Raw genomic sequence first — 21,081 nt, 5'->3', positions numbered from 1 at the left:
AAGTGCTCTATATATAACCTATTTTTAATAAAATAATTTGATTTGATTTACAAACGTTTCTTACGTTATATGGTGTAATTAATTAACTAAGCTTGCTTGCCCACGGTAATAAAAGTGATAAACCTTATCCATTTGCAGTTTGGTATCTATATTATGTCTACGTTAAATAAGTTGGTAAAACAAAACGATTTTCGCATAAAATCAAACAACACGTTATCTAGATAACAATATATTTTTGTCATCAACGGCAAACTTAACAACAGACTACAACATAGTTGTTTGTCAACGGAATACCGGCTCGCAGTGTACGTCGCGGATAGTGGAGTGTAACCAACACATCGAGAACTAGCTAATCGATTACAATATTCACAATAGAGGCTCGTTTACATCGCCAGACGTTGAACGTGTCAGACACGTATCGTGGCAGGCGATAATGTGTTTCTATACAATGTGTCACGTATCTATATCTGTCGTAACAAGCCGCGTAAACGTCGACATACACATTGTATAGAAAAATATTATTTTGTCTGTCACGGCACGTGTCTGACACGCTTAACGTCTGTAAATATAAGCGAACCTTAACACGCACCGCCATGAAGAACTAAACGTCAAAATAAATGGACGGTTTAGAATATACAACAGGATCACCACGCCAAGAGCTGGCACTGCAAGGATTGCCATAGGAATACTCTACTAAATTAAGGAAATACAAAAATACCATCGCAAATCAATTAATAGTATTATTAAGTACACACTTAAATAGAAGAGTTGTAAAAAAATTACATCTTTTGCAGTTATATTAGTATGATTCTTACTAGCTATGCTTACATTGCTTTTGACATGGATTATATGTAAATGAATTGACTTAAATAGAGCGCGTTTACCGCTCTTCGCCTAAAGTATAATACAATTGTTAAGTAACATCACACTTATTTAATATTGTACAAATAAATAATGGTCCCAATAAAGGGCAAATAATCGCTGCCTTGTAACTTGAGTACAATCACATTTATAACAAACTAATTGTCTAATAACCTTTAACTATGAGTTATATTTATGTGTCTATTTAGATCCAATCAAATAATTGTGATGTTACTTAAGTTTACATTTAATATAATTTATAAAGATAAAGAGCATTTAAATGGTAAATAATATTATATATATAACAACACAAGCGATTCGCTTATGTAGGCATTCGTAGGACACTCAATGTGAAACCCTATGGGGCCCAGTATCCAGGCTTGGTTTCAGATATAAATATATAACAGTGTGTTAGGTTAAACGAGAGACACACATAAGCTCATGATAATTCATATTCACAGGTGATTAAATAAAAATAATACATGAAAAATATAAGAAAATAAAAAACAGAAAAAACCCAATGAAAATGTCGTAAAAATTCTCCCACATATAAGCACACAAATATTTGCGAACTATTTTATAAATCAAATTTTTTTATTTAAAAAAAATCTTTTTGTCATAGTATAATTCTATCAAAAAATAACATTATATTTTTTATACAAAACCAAGATGAACTGAACATGTCCTTAAATATGTCCCTTGATTTACCAAACATCCCGTATATTTGAAAAAAATATTGTATTCCTATTGCTATGACACAATTACACAAAGTTAATATAATTAATTAAAACATACGTGCCAATAGTTCGAAATATAATATGCCTAATGTTGCCGAAGAGGTTAACACAAATATTTTTGGAGCTTCCACATATTGCGGTAATTTCTAGATAATTTTGTGATATATTTTGAAATGGTAAAACGCATATCACATACTACAAAATCTACGAATTTACACATAATTATGTCAGTACATCATTTTTTATATATTTCTTTTACATAAGTAGAATCCTAAATAATTTTGCAAATATAAATTAATATGCGTCCTATTTGGTTATATTAATTTTTGCGTGTGGATTATTATATGGTATCTAATAAAATGTATTAGAACATTAACAATTTATGGTCTAAAATGAAATCAGCATAGTTATATGAGTATTATGAGAAAATAAAATAAATAATATTTATTATATTAAAAATAAAATGATGACTTGACTTTTTTATTATACGTATCGTATGTTTGTGTAATTTTGGATAAAATAACAGTAAGATATTAAAAACTAAGACGTAACATTTACGAAAATATCGTGTAACTGGTCACAGTAGTTATCGTTTAGTTTTCGCTGCCTACGTAAAGTTACTGAATAATATGTGTTTAAATATGTAATTAAATAGGAATATAAAAGTTAATGTTTATCAAATCCTAATATTTGAAAGCGTATTTTGTGAAACATGCCACCTATACAATTTTGAGATAAAAAAGTTAACAGTGTGGTGTTACCGTTACTTTATCTTTGCACTGTACAGAGACGAGGGATTGTTATACATGCTTTTGGCACTATATTTAAGAAATATTTATATATTTATTTTATTTTACAATACATTCATGTTATTTACAGCTTACGGTAAGACAGATAGATTTTATATTTACAATATACGAACGCATTTGACAAACAAACGAAGAGTTGAGTACATAACGATATTATACAAACGCTACAATAAAATGACGGGTAATTCGAAGGTACAATATCTACAGCGGGTTCAATAATAAGCAGTAGCAACACACATCGAATACATAGGGATACATTGGGCTGTATGTAATGCACAATAATATGTAGGTAAATATATTTTTATTGTAAATATGGATATAATAATTTTCAATTTTTAAACTGCACAATAACGATTAGATTCGTATAACAATAACGATGACGGTAGTATATGTACGTCAAGTTGTACCTACGTCTAATGTCGTCTATATTGCACACATTCACTTAGTCTATACTTATAGTACATAAGAAAGGGCTAAAATCCCTCTCCGCCATAATTTCGTTAACTCACCGCTTATCTACCGATGGAATGACATGGCGCACCGTCGATGTGACTAAGCAATCTCAACTTAAAATAATTGTGTATATACCAATACAATAACAATCGAATAACTTAACATTAAATTGCTGGATCTACCTGAATTTGTGTAAAATTTCAATAAGGATTGTATTTCAAAATGGCGGTGTTTGTTACCACTCGCTTCTATTAACTCGAGTGACAAACAAAAAGCCGTTATTTTGAATTACATACTTTATTGTCGGCTACAATGAAAGTATACTAAGTAATAACTAATAAGTAATGTAGGTTATTGCTTAACAAAACGTAAGAAACCAAACAGCTTGCTTAGAGTGCGCCGCGTGCTGCAAGCTCTGCTCTACGGATGACGTCATGAGGCCCCTACCGCCGGTACAACGAGCTGGGATGAGGTGACGGCAGTACCTAGCTTTGCGAGCTAACAACATCTTTAAGCTATTTTATCAAATTCATCACACATCCTTTCCCTTCACAGTCTAACGCGCTCCTAAATTTGGCCAGAATTTCAAAACTAAAAATAGAAAATGCTGTAATTCATATAACCTAGAAGATAATTAACGTTTTTTGTCCCAAGCTTAATAATTTCTCTTTATTTCTGAAGACTTAAATATTAATAATAAATATTAGTATTTAAAGTTAAACGTACATAAGCGCCTACAAATTTATTAGAGGCAATTATTTTGTATCACCAAAATTAAAAGTTACATATTGATACTGTATCCACTTTGTAGTATAAATTATGTACAGACAAGGGAAAGGATGTAATGAGCTTGATATAATTAGCTTAGTCGTTGCTAACTCATTTTACTCGTACTGGCTACAGTTTCCTATCGACAGGATTGCAACTTGACTGAAAACACGTATTAAGTAAAGCACTGTAGTCAGTTGTCAGTGTAATTTTCGCCAAATTTTATGACTGAACTGAATATTTGTACTTTGATGAGGTATATAAGAAAAACCACTTTGAACCTGGGAAAATAAGTTTCCTTTGGTACTCATCGTCGCCTATGGACATTTGAAACACCGGGAGTGTCCCCAATGCATCGCCGACTTTCATGAATTGAATAAAGATCCAATTCCCTTTTGATAAGTTGCAGATATGCCTCAAGATGCCACGAACTGATATCGATTTGATTGTTGGTTATTTGAATGTCAACCAATGTCCGATAAGTCATAACGTTTGGCGTCGCCTATATCTCATCCATAAGATACTGAGCAACCAATACAGAGTACCTTCGCATCTTATCTGTTCCCCAGCATTGAGCCCCGATGCAACGTCGATGGCACATGGATGACGACCGAGTGATCCCTCTTACCGTTCATGAGATGCAATGTTTCGCGCCAAGGAAGCTCTATTCGATTCTCTAGTGATAACTACATACGTGAACACGACTCCACAAGTCAAACGTTTCTCAAAAATGAATTTACATCTCATAGCACCAATGCCAATGTATTTATATTAGCACGATTAGTTCCAAAATGAACGTCGTTAAGTTCTATGTTATCGTTCTTTACAATTCTAGATCTATTATATCAAAGTTGCGGATTGCTTCCATTGAATCTACTTGCAAATTTACTCGTGATAATTTTAACGTGAATCTGATTTTTGAATTATTAATCGTTAATGTAGGAGATGTTTATAAAATTCAGTCACCGACTACTGGTAAATTTGTTTCTACTCTCTAGAAAATGATTTCAAAAATTTTGATACTACCCGATTAGTCCCACGGGACGTATATCGTTACAAGAGCTGTTCATTGAATCTCTTGGGCAGTGTGTTTGATACAAAACTTTACAATTTCAGATCATTTTACGTTACAAAAATTTAGTTGCCTCCCTTGTGCCATTTGTCTCGTATAGCCCCCTGCTGTACACCTGCGTCACTACTATTCCATACTCGCTTCTCATATCAGTCGTTGCAACGTGTGGTAAAAAGTTTGGGTTGGGTCATCCACTCAGTTGGTCAGGTCTCCCGCAGAGCGAACGTCTTCTGGATGCTCGTGCTGCCTGTTCGTGGACGTCTTGGTTTTGACCAGCCTCTTAATGTTGGTTTTATCTAGCCAAGTAATTCACGACTGATTTCTCTTCAAGATATGAAGTTGTGAATAACTTCGCTGGAAACGCTTAGTACATAATTACTGAATACCATAATGATAGTTGCGCATCTACATATGTCTTTCAGAATATTTAGATTTGCACAAGTTCTTCGTTATATGTTTTGGAATGTTTAATGCAAATTTCATTATTTTCACAATGATGAAAATAGCTGTATCTACAATTTCGAATTTAAAAAGGTTTCTTTTATATTCGCTCATGTCTCAATCACAAATTTACAGAATTATAAATTCAAACGATTTTCAAATTTGTCATTCATGAAATTTAGAATTAATTTTCAATACACAAAACTATTCTGGGCTAACCTAAATATTACATTGGATGAGATTTCATCAGACTAGTAGATGATGTAAACAAACCTTTAGATTTGCTCTGACAACAGTAACTATTGCATTTTGTGTTGATGTAACGATCTTTGGATTGGATTTAGATAATACATCAACAGTAGTTACAACATTTGGTTCGTGTTGTAGTACAACAATAAACCTGTCGATTTTAGGTAATGTAACACCAGTTTCCCATCATGGTTCAACAGCGCTGACAATGTTAGGTGCAAAATCAACGCTGTTGGTATTAGATAATGCAATATCAACAGTTACTATTGCACTTTGCTCTTATGATTGTACAACAACAACGCTACCAATGTTAGGTATTGCAACAACAGTGACTCTTGCACTTTGCGCTTATTTTGCTTCAACAACAAATCTATCAACGGCCACGTGTTCATTATCTGGTACAAAGTAACTATTGCACTTTGCTCTTATGCTTGAACAACAAATCCATCAACGACCAAGTGTTCATCTAGTACAAAAAAGACGTCAACATCGTCAGCAGCTTAGTATCCAAGTACAAAACAGACGTCAACATCCAGGCAAGAGTCTCCAGAGCGTTCAGAAGAGCATGTGGCAGCGCAGGTTGGAGTTGGCTATTCCGTGGTGTGCGCGGTGAGGTCGACCCCCGGAGTCGCGGCGCCCAGCGCGGCCGGCGGGTCGCTGGCGGGGAGGGACAGTAGATGTTAGGCCTCTAGGAAGATCAGCGCCGTCGGCTTCGGCTCTAGGTTCGATTTCTTCGCCTCCACTACTAGGAACTCGATTTCCTGGAAGCGAATTTGGTTTTCATGATCAGTGATTCAACTCTTCACTTCTTCTAGAATACTAGAACTTAAGAACTTAGTGGACTTTAAAAATAAGTATACTTGGTAACTCTTTATTTTAAATTTGACTAATTGCAGGAAATTTCCTGCAATTGATTAGAACAAATTGGTAATCACGACTCCAATTGATATTTCAAACTTGTTATACAATTTTCTAAAAAAATACGTCACACAACTTTCTCCTCGAAATTTTGATTTGAATATCTGGTCACTTCAAATTATTTGCCAATTACGTAAATGATTGCTTAATTATTTTTAATTATTATTATATTAGGTACATTCTTTTTACAATTTTTTCATGTAGGTTTTACATTCTTATACAAAATCGACAAATAAAAACGTAGTGACTGGATTATGATCCAGATCTTTATTTAAGTATTTTGGTTAAGAGGAAGATCTTCCACCAGGTGGATAGATAGCTAGATGATCATCCTTGGGAGCGGGTGTGCTCTGTTAATCTCAGTGATCAGCTTGTATTTATGCATGATATTTAGAAAACTTGGATAACGTGATTCAGAACCAGTGGCGCCATCTCTTGACCAGTTACGGAAAATCGGCGCAGTACAAAGCTATCTATAGCCCGCTTCATAACTAGGTGTCCAAAATGTAAACAACGGTGTTGACCTATCAAAAAAATACGTTTCAAATTGTAGTTTCTTATTTTTGACGATATTAAAGTAATAAAATAATAATTTAAATAAATTAAGATCAATTCACATTTTCCAATATTTATATTACCTCAATTTCGTTCCATACAGTAATAATAATACTCGTAAAAACAAGGTTTATGGTAGAAAATTAAAACGTGATAATCGTAACACAATCGGGATCCAAAACATTTTTGTGCCGTCATATTTAAGTTCCGTTTAAGTTTTTTGTCGAGTTTGTTAAAGTTTTTGTTTCTTGTCATTTTGTTAGGGTTTACAATACCTATAATCGTATTTTGACAATGACATTTCTTTGTTTACATTTTGGACACCTAATTATGAATCAGACTATAAAAACTTACCGGTTTATTTCTCTCGGCGAAGGATTCCGCTATGAGCCTCGCGACGTCCTGGTGCTGCATGCCTTCCACGCGCTGGCCGTCCACCGCCAGGATCAACTGCCCCACCTCTAGCCCGCCAGCCTCGTAGGCTGCCCCGTGTTCCTGGAAATAGTAGCAGAACAGTGGGTGCATAAAGATAGACCGGAAAAAACAAATACTTCTTAAGGGGCCTCAGATATATCATCCAAGATGATATAAAATAAAGGTCAATGTCTACGCAATTGGAGAAAAAATCTTATTTGGATTAAAGACATTATGTACCTACTTACATCATGAAGGACGCACCTGTATCTAATTTTGCTTAAAGAGAGTAGGTAGGCTTGGTTAGGAAAGTTTTTATAATTACCTAATTACTGAGCTCTAACCTAACACGAGGTGAGTCCCATAGCACGTTTCTTTATGGTGTTGTTATGCAAAATGTTTAGGGAAAGACGTTCCTTCATTCAAAAATTTTCAAATTGCCCTTAAGGCCTCTAAGGGTCAATAAAGTTTTCACTTGCAATTTGATAACAGTCGATTCGCTAATGCGCATAAAAGCCACTAGCGGCAATCCCAACCCCTGATGGATTATTTGGAATCTCGCATGTATATATATTTAACTTCTATTCGTATTCTTTAAACAAAACATGTGATAGTAATGCAGCCCCTCTCATACCACGACGTTTCTATCATTATGATCTATTATAAACTTTTGAAATTAATTATATACATATAATTATATTGTTATAAACCTACATGTATATTAATTATTCGAGGCAACGGATGCTTGGTGTTGGCGCCGCCCTCGATGGCGATGCCGAGTATCGGCTTCGTCTTCTTGACGGTGATGTGCAGGTTCCCGTGGTGGTCGGGCACCACCCGCGCCGCGCGGCCCTCCTCCGTCTGCGGCTCCCCGTGCTGCAGCCGCTGCATCGACTGGTGCCGACGGATCCCTCCCCGCTCCTCTAGCAACGCACCTCCCTCTTCCTTCATATCGAAACTACGCGATAATTTGTGTGCCAACTCCTGTCAATAACATTTACGTTCACGTTGTAGGATAATACTTCTTGCAAGTTCAGTTACAAATTCAACGATTCCAAACATCTCTGTCAATAACTAAGTCACAAAACCTATGTCCTAATTCTAGTCATACCACATCCATTCTAAAATGTAACACTACGACTATTAAACAGCAAATTGAATTCAGCCTCTAAGTACAGGATAGTGCTCTAATGTTTAGGGAGGAGTGTATCTGGGTGGCAGAGGGCAGTAACTGGGGCTCAGCGCTAGCGGGATCCTCGGCTTGCAGCACTATCTCGTACGACCTTGTGCCTCTCAGTTACAGTAATGTGATTCGTTTACGTCGAATGTATCGAGAAGCTGTAAGTGAGATGTGAGCTGGAGGCTTGGAATCATGCGTTTCAATCACTCGGTGGCGTGGTACAAAGGTATATTTTACAAGTGTTTCATGTACTTATGAAGAATTGTTAAACCAATTAGTATACCTATTTGATATGCAGTTTCGAGAAATAATGTTGCAACTTATAATATATAAAGTAAATAATTCAGCGTAGATGTCAAAAAAAACGAACAAAAAGTAACGACCGCTCTGACCTACGCGTTTATGCCACCATGCACTATTGGGAAACTTTGTTTCATTTATCATTGCACCAACTCGATACCGAAATATGTGATACGTATTTCAAATCTATTTATTTAATATCTATACTAATCATGATTATTCACAGTGATCGTATGTTGAATAATATTTCTTACTATTTTTTTCATGCAACAAAATATTACTTGATCCATTCAAGACATTTTCACCTACCTCTACAGGCAAAAAATATCCCACAAAAATGTCAAGATAGTGACATGAACAAAAAAATTTGAATGTAAAATTAAACATTGAAATGAAGTGCAATGATAAGACAAGTGAAAACATACAAGAAGTAAATAATAAACTAACACCAAGCAATCGATTCGATTTTGAAGCGAGAATTTGGAAGAAAAGAATTTTAAAAAGATTTTTTTCGTGCAAAAGTAAGAATCATCAATGTGCTAGGACAGTCGGCTGATGGTTCCGTCGGCGGAGGCCGGGCCACTTACTAGAGGTCGTCCCCAGTACCATGATTTAACTTTCTGCGTCCAGCCACCGAGTGAAGAGCGCAGCCCCTCGAGATAGCCGCACTGAAACATCACACTCACTCAGCGCCAGAACTCTCTCCGCCTTGCCTAAACCTCAAGCGATGCCGTAACGCCATGTTCAACATGCAAGGGATATCGAATCTGACCGAGATATTTGGGTTTCTAGTACGGGCTTTACTTAGGGCCAGACGGCCTTGAAGCCGTTATCATTTTCGTTGTCAATGTTGTTACTTACGTCGGTTAATGGGATAACGTACAATATAAATGTCAAAAGCGCTAAATTTTAGTCACATCCTTTGTCTTTACATTAAGTTACAACTACATGTCGGATCCTATTATTGGGGAACTCTTTGTGTAGTTAGGTAAGGTAATTCGATTAAATTAAAGAGAGCACTAACTACAAGACAGGTATTTTTCACAACCTAGAAATTACGTATGCATTGGAAGTTATGTTAATACATATAAATTTGTTTAAAATACATTGAATTTTTTAATTTACCAGTCATTACCGTAGATACTAATAGCATAAGGTAGCGAAATCTACGTCTAGCTAACTGTTCCTAATGTTTACTTAAGATAAAAAGTAGATTATGCAGGCGAAACCCTTCTAACATGTCATAACATAATTTACTAACCTTTTTCAATTAATATACCTATATCTGAAAATTGTATGTGTAAGGTTTAGGAAAAAATATTTTGTCCGTCAATGAATAAGTTATACATACCTGATCCTGTAGGCACATATGTCACCAGGTACATGAAACAAAAAATATTACATGTTAGACAGACATTCAATTATCTAGCCGTATACTTGTTCTATTAGTGTAAAAGGTTTGTTTATTCTAAATAATGACAGTATTTAGATTACCTAAATATACAAACGTTTAAAGGTTAGGTTAGGTTAGGTTAGGTTAGTTGCTTCGTTTTTCATAAATAATGTTACATTACTTCTTGTCCATATAGTAATAGCCATGTACGAGTGCATATTATTACACACACGTTTATTACGACAGACATAGGTACTTGATATTATAAAAACGTTTTGATAGGAATTTCATCAGTTTATTTTTTAATTAAGTGGAAACAAACAGATTAAATATATTTAATTTGCTACAATATAGATAGTTCATTCATGTCTTTGAAGGTAAATAGTGATATGTGATCTATGAATAACACACACGATTGTAACAATACGTACCTACTTATATCTTAAGTGAGTATCGTTATTCGCAGTGATAAAATAAACATTTATATTATGACATGAAATAATCAAATTAATCGTTTAAATTATTGGTATCCACTATATAGAATTAGAATTATTAATAATGTTTTATTTGATGACATCTCTTTAATTATGTAATTTTAATTTTGACGATTCCTGTATGACATATATGTATTTGACTTTCCATGTAATAATGAACAAGATATATAAATTTTGCACGCCCAATGTGGTAGAACATAAGATAATTGTTATAAATTTAAGATCCTTGTAAAATACTATGTTCTTGCAAATAAATGATTTGATTTGATTTGATTTGATTTGATTTGATTTGACATATTGTAAAATTTCGCAACAAATTACCCTGTATTCCTTGTATGAACGTACACGTCTAATTTAAAGTTTCCTTCAAACGCTCCTCCGGACTAAACGCAGATCGTTAGCCAACTTTCGAACCACGCAACGCACTTGTTCCATTGTTCCGATTGTCTGTTGTGCAGCTTTCCACCTATTGTACGGGCTCATACAGTTTGTTCCGCCTTTGTCAATGATGTACGTTTTCGTCATTGATACACAATACGTTCGGTTAAAAAACTTGACGAATGGTGTAATGCTTACGTCGCCTTTTCGGAGTCTAAATAGTTTTGCTCGTTATGTCCAATTTTTATTGTATACTATATACCATATACTTATACGGTGGTTTTATAATGAACAAACAGCATGTCGCGATTTTATATGGTAACGAGTAGTGAAATCGAGTATAATATTTATAAAACCGCGGGACACTTTAATACATCGAATAAACACGTTTAATACATCAGTTAGATTTCAAAAAAAGCGCCCAGACAGCCTCAGACATAACAGAAAAGACAGGTTCGATAAAATTACTAATTGTTTTTTAATGGTAAACGCGCGTTTTGTTTAAATTATAGGATGCAGAACTCCGCTGTCCGTCTGCAGTTTTGTCTCTTGAATCATCATAGATAGACTGAAATTTATATGATATTCCTTTTTAGTCCTATATTCTATAGTTTACAAAATACCTTGTAATTGATAAATTTATTGATCAGATTCTGCGTAAATCGACATTGTTTAGCGTTCCTCATAAAATTTAATCAATGCATACCGTAGAGGTTGCTTACATCGTGCGCAGATAATTGCGAAGGTTCGCTGGCGTGACGAGATTGTTATTTTTAATATCTGCGGTATATCTAGGTCCTGTATCTAGGAACACTCGCGTCTCGTTAGTGTCTTCTATAAATAAAGCGATAGCATCTGTAGATGGCGGCTGACACGCGCTGTACTCCATTGCTGGCACGATGCTGCCAGGTGCAGACGCTACTTTATTTTAGAGATAAGGAACATTCCAGCATCTATTGTAACTACGTGTTGACTCTGATTAAATTTTATGGGTTTATGTGTGGGTGTGTTCAGAAAAAAGCTGGTCGCAAACATAAACTTGAGAAAATTCCGGAACTAGCAATTATGCTAATAATAAATACTAAAGTATACTGTAGCAAATACTAAAAATAATAGTAGGAGTATTAACTCCTACTATTTATTTTCGGATATTTAAACGGAATTCAATATTCGTTTATTGTATCCTAACAATAATATCCTGTGAATTTTTGCCTTTTATTCAGGAAGTCCGAGTTCGAATACTAGTTTGTCAGTGATGTCAAAAGTACCTGCAATTGCCCAGAGTTGTTCATTAAATATCTTTCTCCTCTGGGAGACATTTGCCCAATAGTGGGACACTACTGGATTGATAAAACTGATAAGAATGAAACATTTTAAATGAACTTGGAACGGTTACATTGTCTACAATATAAATTGTATATTCATTTTTATCTGCGACACTATCAGATGCGCTTCGTGTTTTGGCACTACAAACTAGGATTTACATTTAGATCATACTAACAAATGTAAATGGCGAGATACAACCTACTTTTCTGTTTCAATAGCCGAGGTTGACGGGTCATAAAATCTTATATGAAATAAAATGTTATGCAACCCATACCTAATACTTAATTAAATTGCAGTATATTCAGCGAGGCTTAAATATCGATGTGAAGACTCTTGATCATAATATTCATAATCCAATGGATGCGGAATCAAAGGCCCTGAAGCGGATCAAAGAGCAGAGGTTAACAGAAATCCTCGAATATTTCCCGTATTCAATGCATATCGCGTAATTATACACATACGATCAGAAAATTTCAACCCCTTCTGGATCTAAGGGAGCTAACACTCTGCGACTATCGTCGATTGTCGTAAGTAGTATGCTGCTCGTGTATTATCTCCCTAACGACTGAAACCAATTCCAGATAAAAAATCGAAAGATTTTTATCTGGAATTTGTTTAAGAATAATCATAAATATAATAAAGATATAATTATTTAAAGTTCAAAATATAAGTACCTACAGAGACAAATAATGAAAAGATTTTTGATATTTCCTTGGGTGCAGCCCCATTTGTGTTGAACTGATGGTCATAGGTATGTGCTCAAAACCAAGCAAAACTTAAAGCATACTCGTCCATTTTTTACGAGCGAGCAACACAGGTTGCATATCCGTATATACATAAATGAAATGAAATGAAATATATTTATTTTTTATAGGCCAACGACGGCACTTACAAATTGTCAGGTACAATATTTTTCTTAAACTACTACCGGATCGGAACGCGACCTCTACTGAGAAGATCCGGTAAGAAACTCAATGGGTTTGTCTTATTTTTTTTTAATAATAAATATTCTCTTTTTTAATGCCATCATTTTTACATATAATACGTTACATTACACACGGAACATACGTCCCGATACAGATCGGAATTACTAGATGTTCTCAAAATGCGCTTAAGGCCCTGACTGTACACCGAGACTGTCGGTTTAACGTGTTCTCCGAAACATGAAGATACATATGAAATTTCACCACTAGCGGTCACAAAACCAATTCTTGACAACCGTTTCTCAGCTTTGTAGGTAACCGATCTACATAAACGGTGCTATGCGCGCTTCACACTTATTTATTAAAATAAAAATAATAATGTCAATAACCGTTATAAATGTCAAAGATAACTTCCTCGGGCGTTAAACTAACAGCTACGAATAACGCTATCTCACTTACAATGCATAATCAACTCTAAATTATATTCTTATCGCAGCGTCAAATCAAAACAGCCGTTAGTTGTGACGTACCTACCTGTGATACCGTCAATCAATTTAATTTTTATTGTGTGTAAATATAGTATTATCTAGTTATTGTACAACTTATTATTTTGCATGCTATAACTTAAGTTCGACTTATGTATACTGATCTTTATAAGGTTATATTCTACTTAAAAGTGTAACATTGAAGGTAATTCTTGTACAACATATAACTCTGTTGGTAGGCCTAAATAAATAAATATGAAATATATATTTCTTATTTGTAGTTACTGACTGAAGTATTGGTTTTGTTCAAGTTTCGGCCAAACAAGAGGTTTTGATACCGAATCGAACCTTTCGGTTCAGCCGAAACACAACATTTGTGAACTTTCAGGTTACGTTCGGCTACACTCGAGCATCTGACGTCTGATTTTTGTTTTTATTCTTTAATGAAAAATTTTAAACGTGTATAAATGTTTAGGTTACGGCTGAAACTAGAATGGAAGTTTGCTTTCCGTTTCGATTGAAAAATCAGATTCAGTCAAACACTACTTATTTATAAGATTTACCATTGATTGAAACCGCGATGTGAAAGCTTAGAAAAATGCACAAATATTTATGGCTATTACAAACGTGACATGTCTGAGTAAAACATTCAAATAATGGGTGTTAAAATATAAATATGTAATAAGATAAACATGACTAGTAATTCTCCTACCCTAGTCTAGACTCGAAGTCTAGACTAGACAACAGTAGGTAATTGGCAGGCTGTACAACTGTTTGTAGTTTTTATCTGAATGCGCAGGTTATTGTTTTAGGGTATGCCAAAGTAGACAAAATGTAATTTATGCAATGTGTTTTGACGTATTTATATCTACCATAACGTAGCCGTGCACACACAGATTTTGTCTGCCTGACACGTGTCTGAAACGTTCATTGTCTGAAGATAAAACGAAATAAACGTTACTCGGACTCAGTAAAACAAGTGCCTTACCATAGCTGTTCAATGACAGTGTTGTGGCGACAAAGAGGACAATAATTTCACTTTTACTCGCCAATGGATGAAGTACGCTCCACTAATCGCTTTAAAGAACTCTAATTGAGTCGTCAACTTTCTTCATCGTGAAATCTAGCTGTATAACGAAACAATCCCAATTAGCAATTTTCGTTTCAGATTCTGAATAATTTCTTCATTATTTGGGTTGAATAAAGCGTCATATGTATTACAGTAATGTGACAAAACAACACATGGTTAGAACTTTACAACACACATAGCAGTAGACTCGTATAACTTTACGGGGTATACCGTATGTGTCATTAATATTCGTTTCTACAAATTATTAGAGATGTGATCTACGTAACTGTAGATTATATGATATTTTCGTAAGTTTATTTACACTTTGTGCTCAATTCAATAAAGACAATAAATATTTTTACATTACATGTTATGATGATTTATTAATTTATGTTTAGTTTAATAAAACATCATTAATATAAATTAACTTTATTGCAAATTTCTAAATTAATAAAGTAGTCGACAAGAGATACTCGTTTACGATAACGATATTTTCGGAAAATAGGATCAGAAATATTCAGTTTGTGAGTCATACATTTATAATCAAAATATACAAGTATATTGACAAATGTTGTTCTGTATAGTGCCTAATCCATGCGTGGTAGATACTGAGTTTCTACGAGCGTACTTTAATGCGAAGCCGGGGCTAAAAGTAATATCTGAATATATTAAAAACATTAGTAGCAACCTATGTGCATTCATATCTCGCGAAGTGGGTTCTATTGAATCTACATACATATTTGCGCGACACTTTATCCGTGTGAAACGACGCTGTTTACCATATTTCTTTAGAAAGAAAGTACGCTACTGTCATACGTCTAGTTTTCATTTTAAAATTATGCATAAAACATGTTCGGTTTCTGATTAAATATGTAATGTAATATATTTATCTTTTTGTACAATATTTGTGTGTGTTTTACAAGGATTACATGCATACATGTAACTCTAAATAAAAAAATAGCTAACCTTAAAACTATGCTTATTGTTAGCCAATTTCGTAATTCGGCAATGCGAAAGGGTAATTAACTATGCATCCCATAAGAAATTTGACGATAAATCCTTGATTAAGGATACACAAAAATAGATCATTTTCCAACGTAGGTATTTCTTTCCAAGCTATTATCTACTTAGTGCCATGAAAAACTTAAAATGAACTATGTATTTATATTACACAGTTTTACTCTTCCAATATTTCTTGTGACACTCGGGATTAAAATTTCTCTCTCAACGCGTTAACTAAATCATAACTTTAACTAAGCGCTTATGAGTCCAAATTTCAATACCAAGTAGCCACGCCGTCCCATCTGCTGGCCCAACGGCCCAACATAATAGTCTATGAACCTCACAAACAAATGGAAAGCAGGATTTAAGGATGTGTAGAGGTGATTGCGCTTGTGATTTCCGGTTTATCCAGTTTCGGCGAGACGCTCATTCGGACCGTGGGAACTAACGGATGCTGACTTTAGTACTTTTCGTGTAGACCATCTTCATTTGAATATCACCGTTATACAGTTATTAATTTTATTACATTATTTGTAATTAAAACGTGAGAATTGGCGGGTTTTATCGCGTTTTACATCGATATTATGCGTTTTATAGAAGTCGTGTAATAAGACGGATATCGGGATCCATATCAACTGGGTATATGCAAATACATAAAATTGTCTGTTTGTAATTTCAAAATATCAGTTTTTTTTACTACATTTATACAAAATTATTATGTTTATGTCTGTTTGTTCTGAGTAGCGAAATGGCTCTAGCGATGTTATCGGGACCTTCACTAGCAGATAGCTGACGGTATAAAAATAACTTAGGCTACTTTTTATTTTGAAAATGAATACGAATTTTAAAATTATTATAAGAGAGGAAATGTTGCAGAAAATAAGAAAAATTGAATGATTACATAACCATAATTTTAATTTACTCTGACATTACAGGAGTCCACTAAGATATTGTATAAAATATTGACAGATATAGGTATATTGTAATACTAAGTAAGCGGAGGCAAACGCTGTTTATATAACACCCACTTTCACAGTCTGCATCATTCATGAGTCCCAACTAGACGGTTTAAAGAGAACGTTATAAGCTTCCAGACTGTCTTATAAGTGACATATAACTGTACCAATACATAAATATTATAACTAATGTAACACACACAAAATTAACAACATTATCAGTAGTTGAAAAGTCTCCTGATAATGTTACTGTTCTTAATTATAATGTTCGTCATCAAAATCCATGCTAAAAAAGCTATAGAAAATATAATAAATAAGTCATATGATATAATATGTGTAATAATAAGTCATATATATAATGTGTCTAAAATGCGCTTTGTATTAATCATACTGACGTATTGGATGCACCTTGCTCACTTATTTTTTTTATTTTACATTATAACCTAACCTAATGTAACGCAATCATATTCCCTTCCCTAATATTTTCATGACCTTTTCTTAACTACTCTATTTATTTAGGACGTATAATAGTAGTTAGGGCATTTATTTATAGGAAAGTAGGTACAGTAATAAATTTAGACTTCTTTTCATCATCATCATCATCATCAACCCATTACTGTCCCACTGCTGGGCACGGGTCTCCTCTCAGAATGAGAAGGTTTAGGCCATAGTCCACCACGCTGGCCAAGTTCGTATTGGTAGACTTCACATACCTTTAAGATTTTTTTATAAATCTCTCAGGTATGCACGTTACCTCACGATGTTTTCCTTCACCGTTCAAGCAAGTGATAATTAATTTCTAATACGCACATAAATTTGAAAATCAGAGGTACGTGCCTGGGATTTGAACCTCGGACCCCTCTATCGAGAGGCCGCGTTTCTTAACCACTAGGCTATCACTGACTTCTTTTACTTAGTAGCAAATTTAGATAATTGGCATTGTCGACAAATAAAATTCGCGACACTTCTAGTATACCTATGTTTAGTTAAAATACAAAGAGAAAGAATAAAAACACGTAAGTATAAACTTATTTAATGTTAACATTCAGTTAACAAAGTCCATTGTCATTTGAAAATGAACATAAAATTGGCTTCTTTTAAGTGCGTTTTAATGTTCAGGATATTTTAAATTATACTTGTCTTGTTTCATTAAATTTCTCTCTCGATCTGATAACAGCTGTTTACCGAACGATACTTTTACAAAAAAGGAAGCATTTCGTAAGTTACTTTTAAGAAGCGAATCGTGTTTGCGTGGGTGGCCATTATCGTGCGGCTCTACCGTACAAAGTTACAAACCGTATGGCCCTACGTCGGTAATTCATAGACTGCGCTTGCGCACTCGACCGACCAGTGGGCTCTCAGTGAACTCAATTCGCACATGGCCACTACCAGGTACGACGCTGATGTAGTTCGTTCAGTATTATTGTGAACGCCGTCGAGCACGCACGTATTCTAACTTTCCAATTTTCAACTCTACCTTGTTTACAAATATAATCAAGTGGTTTTCCTGCAGTTGAGAGGATAACCGTGACAGGTGAGTTTGATTCTAAATTGAGGTTACAGTTTCTAGTGCGGTTTAACACCTCACTGATGCATCGTTGTGGCTGCGCGTAGATTATATTATATTATAAACATCATCGCTGCGGTCAACTATTGTTTTTGATACACGAGCGTGAATCACATCAAATTGTGTTTTGAATTAAACTACTTTGTTTTTATTTTCTGTAGCCAGTTTACATTGCAATAGAAATAAACGTCTAGTTTTATAAAACAACATTCATTCAAGCAAAACAGAAAATTTGCTACCAATCTAAAAAAATCGTGTGTCCAATATAAAATGTCGAAACAAGTTCAAAAGGTACTTCGTTATTCATCACAGTGATCAGAACTAGCTGGGCTTGTTGTCGGCCGGTTCTTTTTGGGCCATGGACAAAAAAATGGTCTTTCTTTCGGTCCGACGTTTAATTTGTAATATGTTTGCCGCTCACTTACTTCGTTATTAAATTTACCTTGCCTTATTTAGAATTGATGTTGTGGTAAAGTTAAATGAAGGTTTAAATGCCGATGAATGAAAGGTTTTTACGATTAATGTATTGTTTGGAGATTGTAATTGTTTTGTTGACCTATTCCCAATACGACGATACGCTTGATTGGCGTTTAGAAGCGACAAGAACATGAATGAGGCATATCGGTTATATAAACTGTGTTATTTGATCTATTCTCGATTTGACTTTAATGTAAAATGTTATATTTTACTTTAAATTAAATCGAAAATAGATAGAGTCAACGTTCTATTTTTAGAAATCTAACAAAGAACTACGTTATTTTTACAAGAGGAAAATATGGAACGTAAACTACATTTAACTTCCTAAGTAGAGCGAGAATTTTCTTATGATTTTGCAATAATATGACATAAACGTTTACCGATTTACTTGTTTCCAGTTTATGGAAATATTATAGAGATGTCGTATTCCTAAAAGGCTATCATCACATGTACCCGATATGTTTGATATCCAGTTCATTGTTACGTGCTACTTAGAGATATGATCGAGATCGTGATCCGACATTGGTCACGGATGTAACGGGGTTAATGGTACAGTAGTGAGATCCTTTTACAGTCCGCAGCTCGGCTGGGACAAGCCACCCGTTCACTGCAGCCGGCCCTTTGGGAAAGTGCCGTTTCTTGCCAATCACTTATATTGACTTTAATCGTGACACGAAACAAACAGCAATTTAATTAATTGCATTGATAACAATATTTTTACTAGGCAAATATATAGATCTACGGCTGTCACCCACGTTCAAATCGTACCGTATCTGTTGTAAGTTGTAAAGCAGGCTAATTAGATTATTGTTATCTAGTTTCACAAAATTATCTTTAATTGATATTACAAAGAAGAAAGATTCGTTTGTTTGAAAATAATAAAACTTTGAAACCATGGAATCGATTTTAATAATTATTTTACCATTAGAAAACTACTTTATTCAAAAGTAATATCGCGACGCTACTGCGGGTCAAACCGTAGGTGCACTTAGTTTCAAATTATTAAACACAAAACATTTTGGTCAAAGATAAAAATAGTCCCGTTGTTTCAATATTTATTACGCTGTCCTTAGGTTAAAAGGAATGTAGGGAATTTTCTCAGAGACGTAGTAGTGAAAGATAAAAGAATTTATAGTGGCTTGTCGCCTGTCGATGCTACACATTACTTCAATGGGTCCGCCAAAGCGGTGTAGCCGAGATAAGCGCTCACCCTGGGGTCGGCTGGTGCACGACTAGCGTAAGATTACATCGGAACCTTCTAATGATCTCGGCTCACTCAAAATTTAATTTTGAAAAATAAAAATATGTTGTATATTTTTCTGTTTGTTTTACAAATGACTGAAGAGATAAGATAAATTTAATACCAGCTTAACATAAAAATGAAATGTTCAATTTACCTCATAAAATATTATTAAAACCACATAGATATATAATTTGTAAACTTACCGCTACCAAAGATATATTTATACAAGTCGTGTATCAATTAGAAAATTGAAAATAATAATCAAATAAAATGATATAAAAATCCGTTAAACATAATAGAAAAAAATAAGATAAAAATCTAATAAAATAGACTATCGTGATATCAGAATTAAGATTATTAGAATTGAGATATTTATCAATTAGATTTTAAGCAAACACTGAATCCGATCGTTAACAATTAATAGGATTATCGGTATCGTACACAGATAATCCAATCGAATTTCCCCAGTGAACTAGCGAATAAGCACTACCAAAAGGCAATTGCTATTCATACTACGTTCGAATCCGCGGTTAAATAACCTCGAGCGTTTCGTCTTCCACCACTCGGGTTTTAATTGGAGAGGCAAAGTAGACAATGAGGAAAGGAAACCGATGGTTCTACTGTACACTGCAATCTTTCTTGAATTTAAAATAGAACAAGATTTTTAACGTTGTTTATTACAAAATAGGTACGCGACGTTGACTTGGTACTGTCACACTGCTGGGCATGGGTCACATCTCAGAATGCGAAGGACAAGTCCATGTTGTAAGAATTCACCTTTGACATTTTTTTAAGAACTCTTAAACTCTTAAGTTTTCTCACGATTTGTTCCTTCACGGTCTAAAGAAGTGAACAATTATTGGTAGAAGTGAAAAATTAGAGGTGGCCTAGGATATGAACCCGAAAACTCCAGATTTGGAAGTGTTTCAGCCAGCTCTCTGATATGTGAGAAATTCTCGCCAACAAACGAGCATGTAGTCCATCTGGAATTCATCACTCTCGTCACAACTT

At 34.4% G+C, this 21,081-nt stretch overlaps 2 protein-coding genes across 5 annotated transcripts in view; one reads left to right on the top strand and one right to left on the bottom strand.

Moving 5' to 3' along the window:
• The window catches only part of LOC140748102 (metallophosphoesterase 1-like), a 53,284-nt gene that overhangs the window by 20,470 nt on the left and 11,733 nt on the right, over positions 1-21,081 (top strand). The gene's annotated exons all lie outside the window — the stretch shown is intronic.
• Positions 476-9,434, bottom strand: LOC140748103 (uncharacterized). Its single transcript, XM_073080823.1, has 4 exons — positions 9,345-9,434; positions 7,992-8,261; positions 7,218-7,358; positions 476-6,151 (listed from the first exon to the last, which is right to left on the bottom strand). The coding sequence occupies exons 1-4, from the start codon at positions 9,432-9,434 to the stop codon at positions 6,071-6,073; spliced, it is 582 nt and encodes a 193-aa protein (XP_072936924.1). The 3' UTR covers positions 476-6,070.

The sequence above is a fragment of the Epargyreus clarus genome, unplaced genomic scaffold (assembly GCF_041222505.1).
Source record: "Epargyreus clarus isolate Ecla_fem2 unplaced genomic scaffold, WU_Ecla_fem_2.2 ptg000015l, whole genome shotgun sequence".
NCBI lineage: Eukaryota > Metazoa > Arthropoda > Insecta > Lepidoptera > Hesperiidae > Epargyreus > Epargyreus clarus.
This window is presented reverse-complemented; position numbering and strand designations above follow the sequence as displayed.

What these genes read in the sequence shown, in the direction of transcription:
- LOC140748103 (XM_073080823.1), bottom strand. Translation starts at nt 9,434, where the DNA reads ATGTTTCAGTGCGGCTATCTCGAGGGGCTGCGCTCTTCACTCGGTGGC. An exon ending in GGTACTGGGGACGACCTCTA is followed by an intron (nt 8,262 to 9,344) that starts GTAAGTGGCCCG and finishes TGTTATTGACAG; the next exon opens with GAGTTGGCACACAAATTATC. An exon ending in TCGCCGAGAGAAATAAACCG is followed by an intron (nt 6,152 to 7,217) that starts GTAAGTTTTTAT and finishes ATTCGCTTCCAG; the next exon opens with GAAATCGAGTTCCTAGTAGT.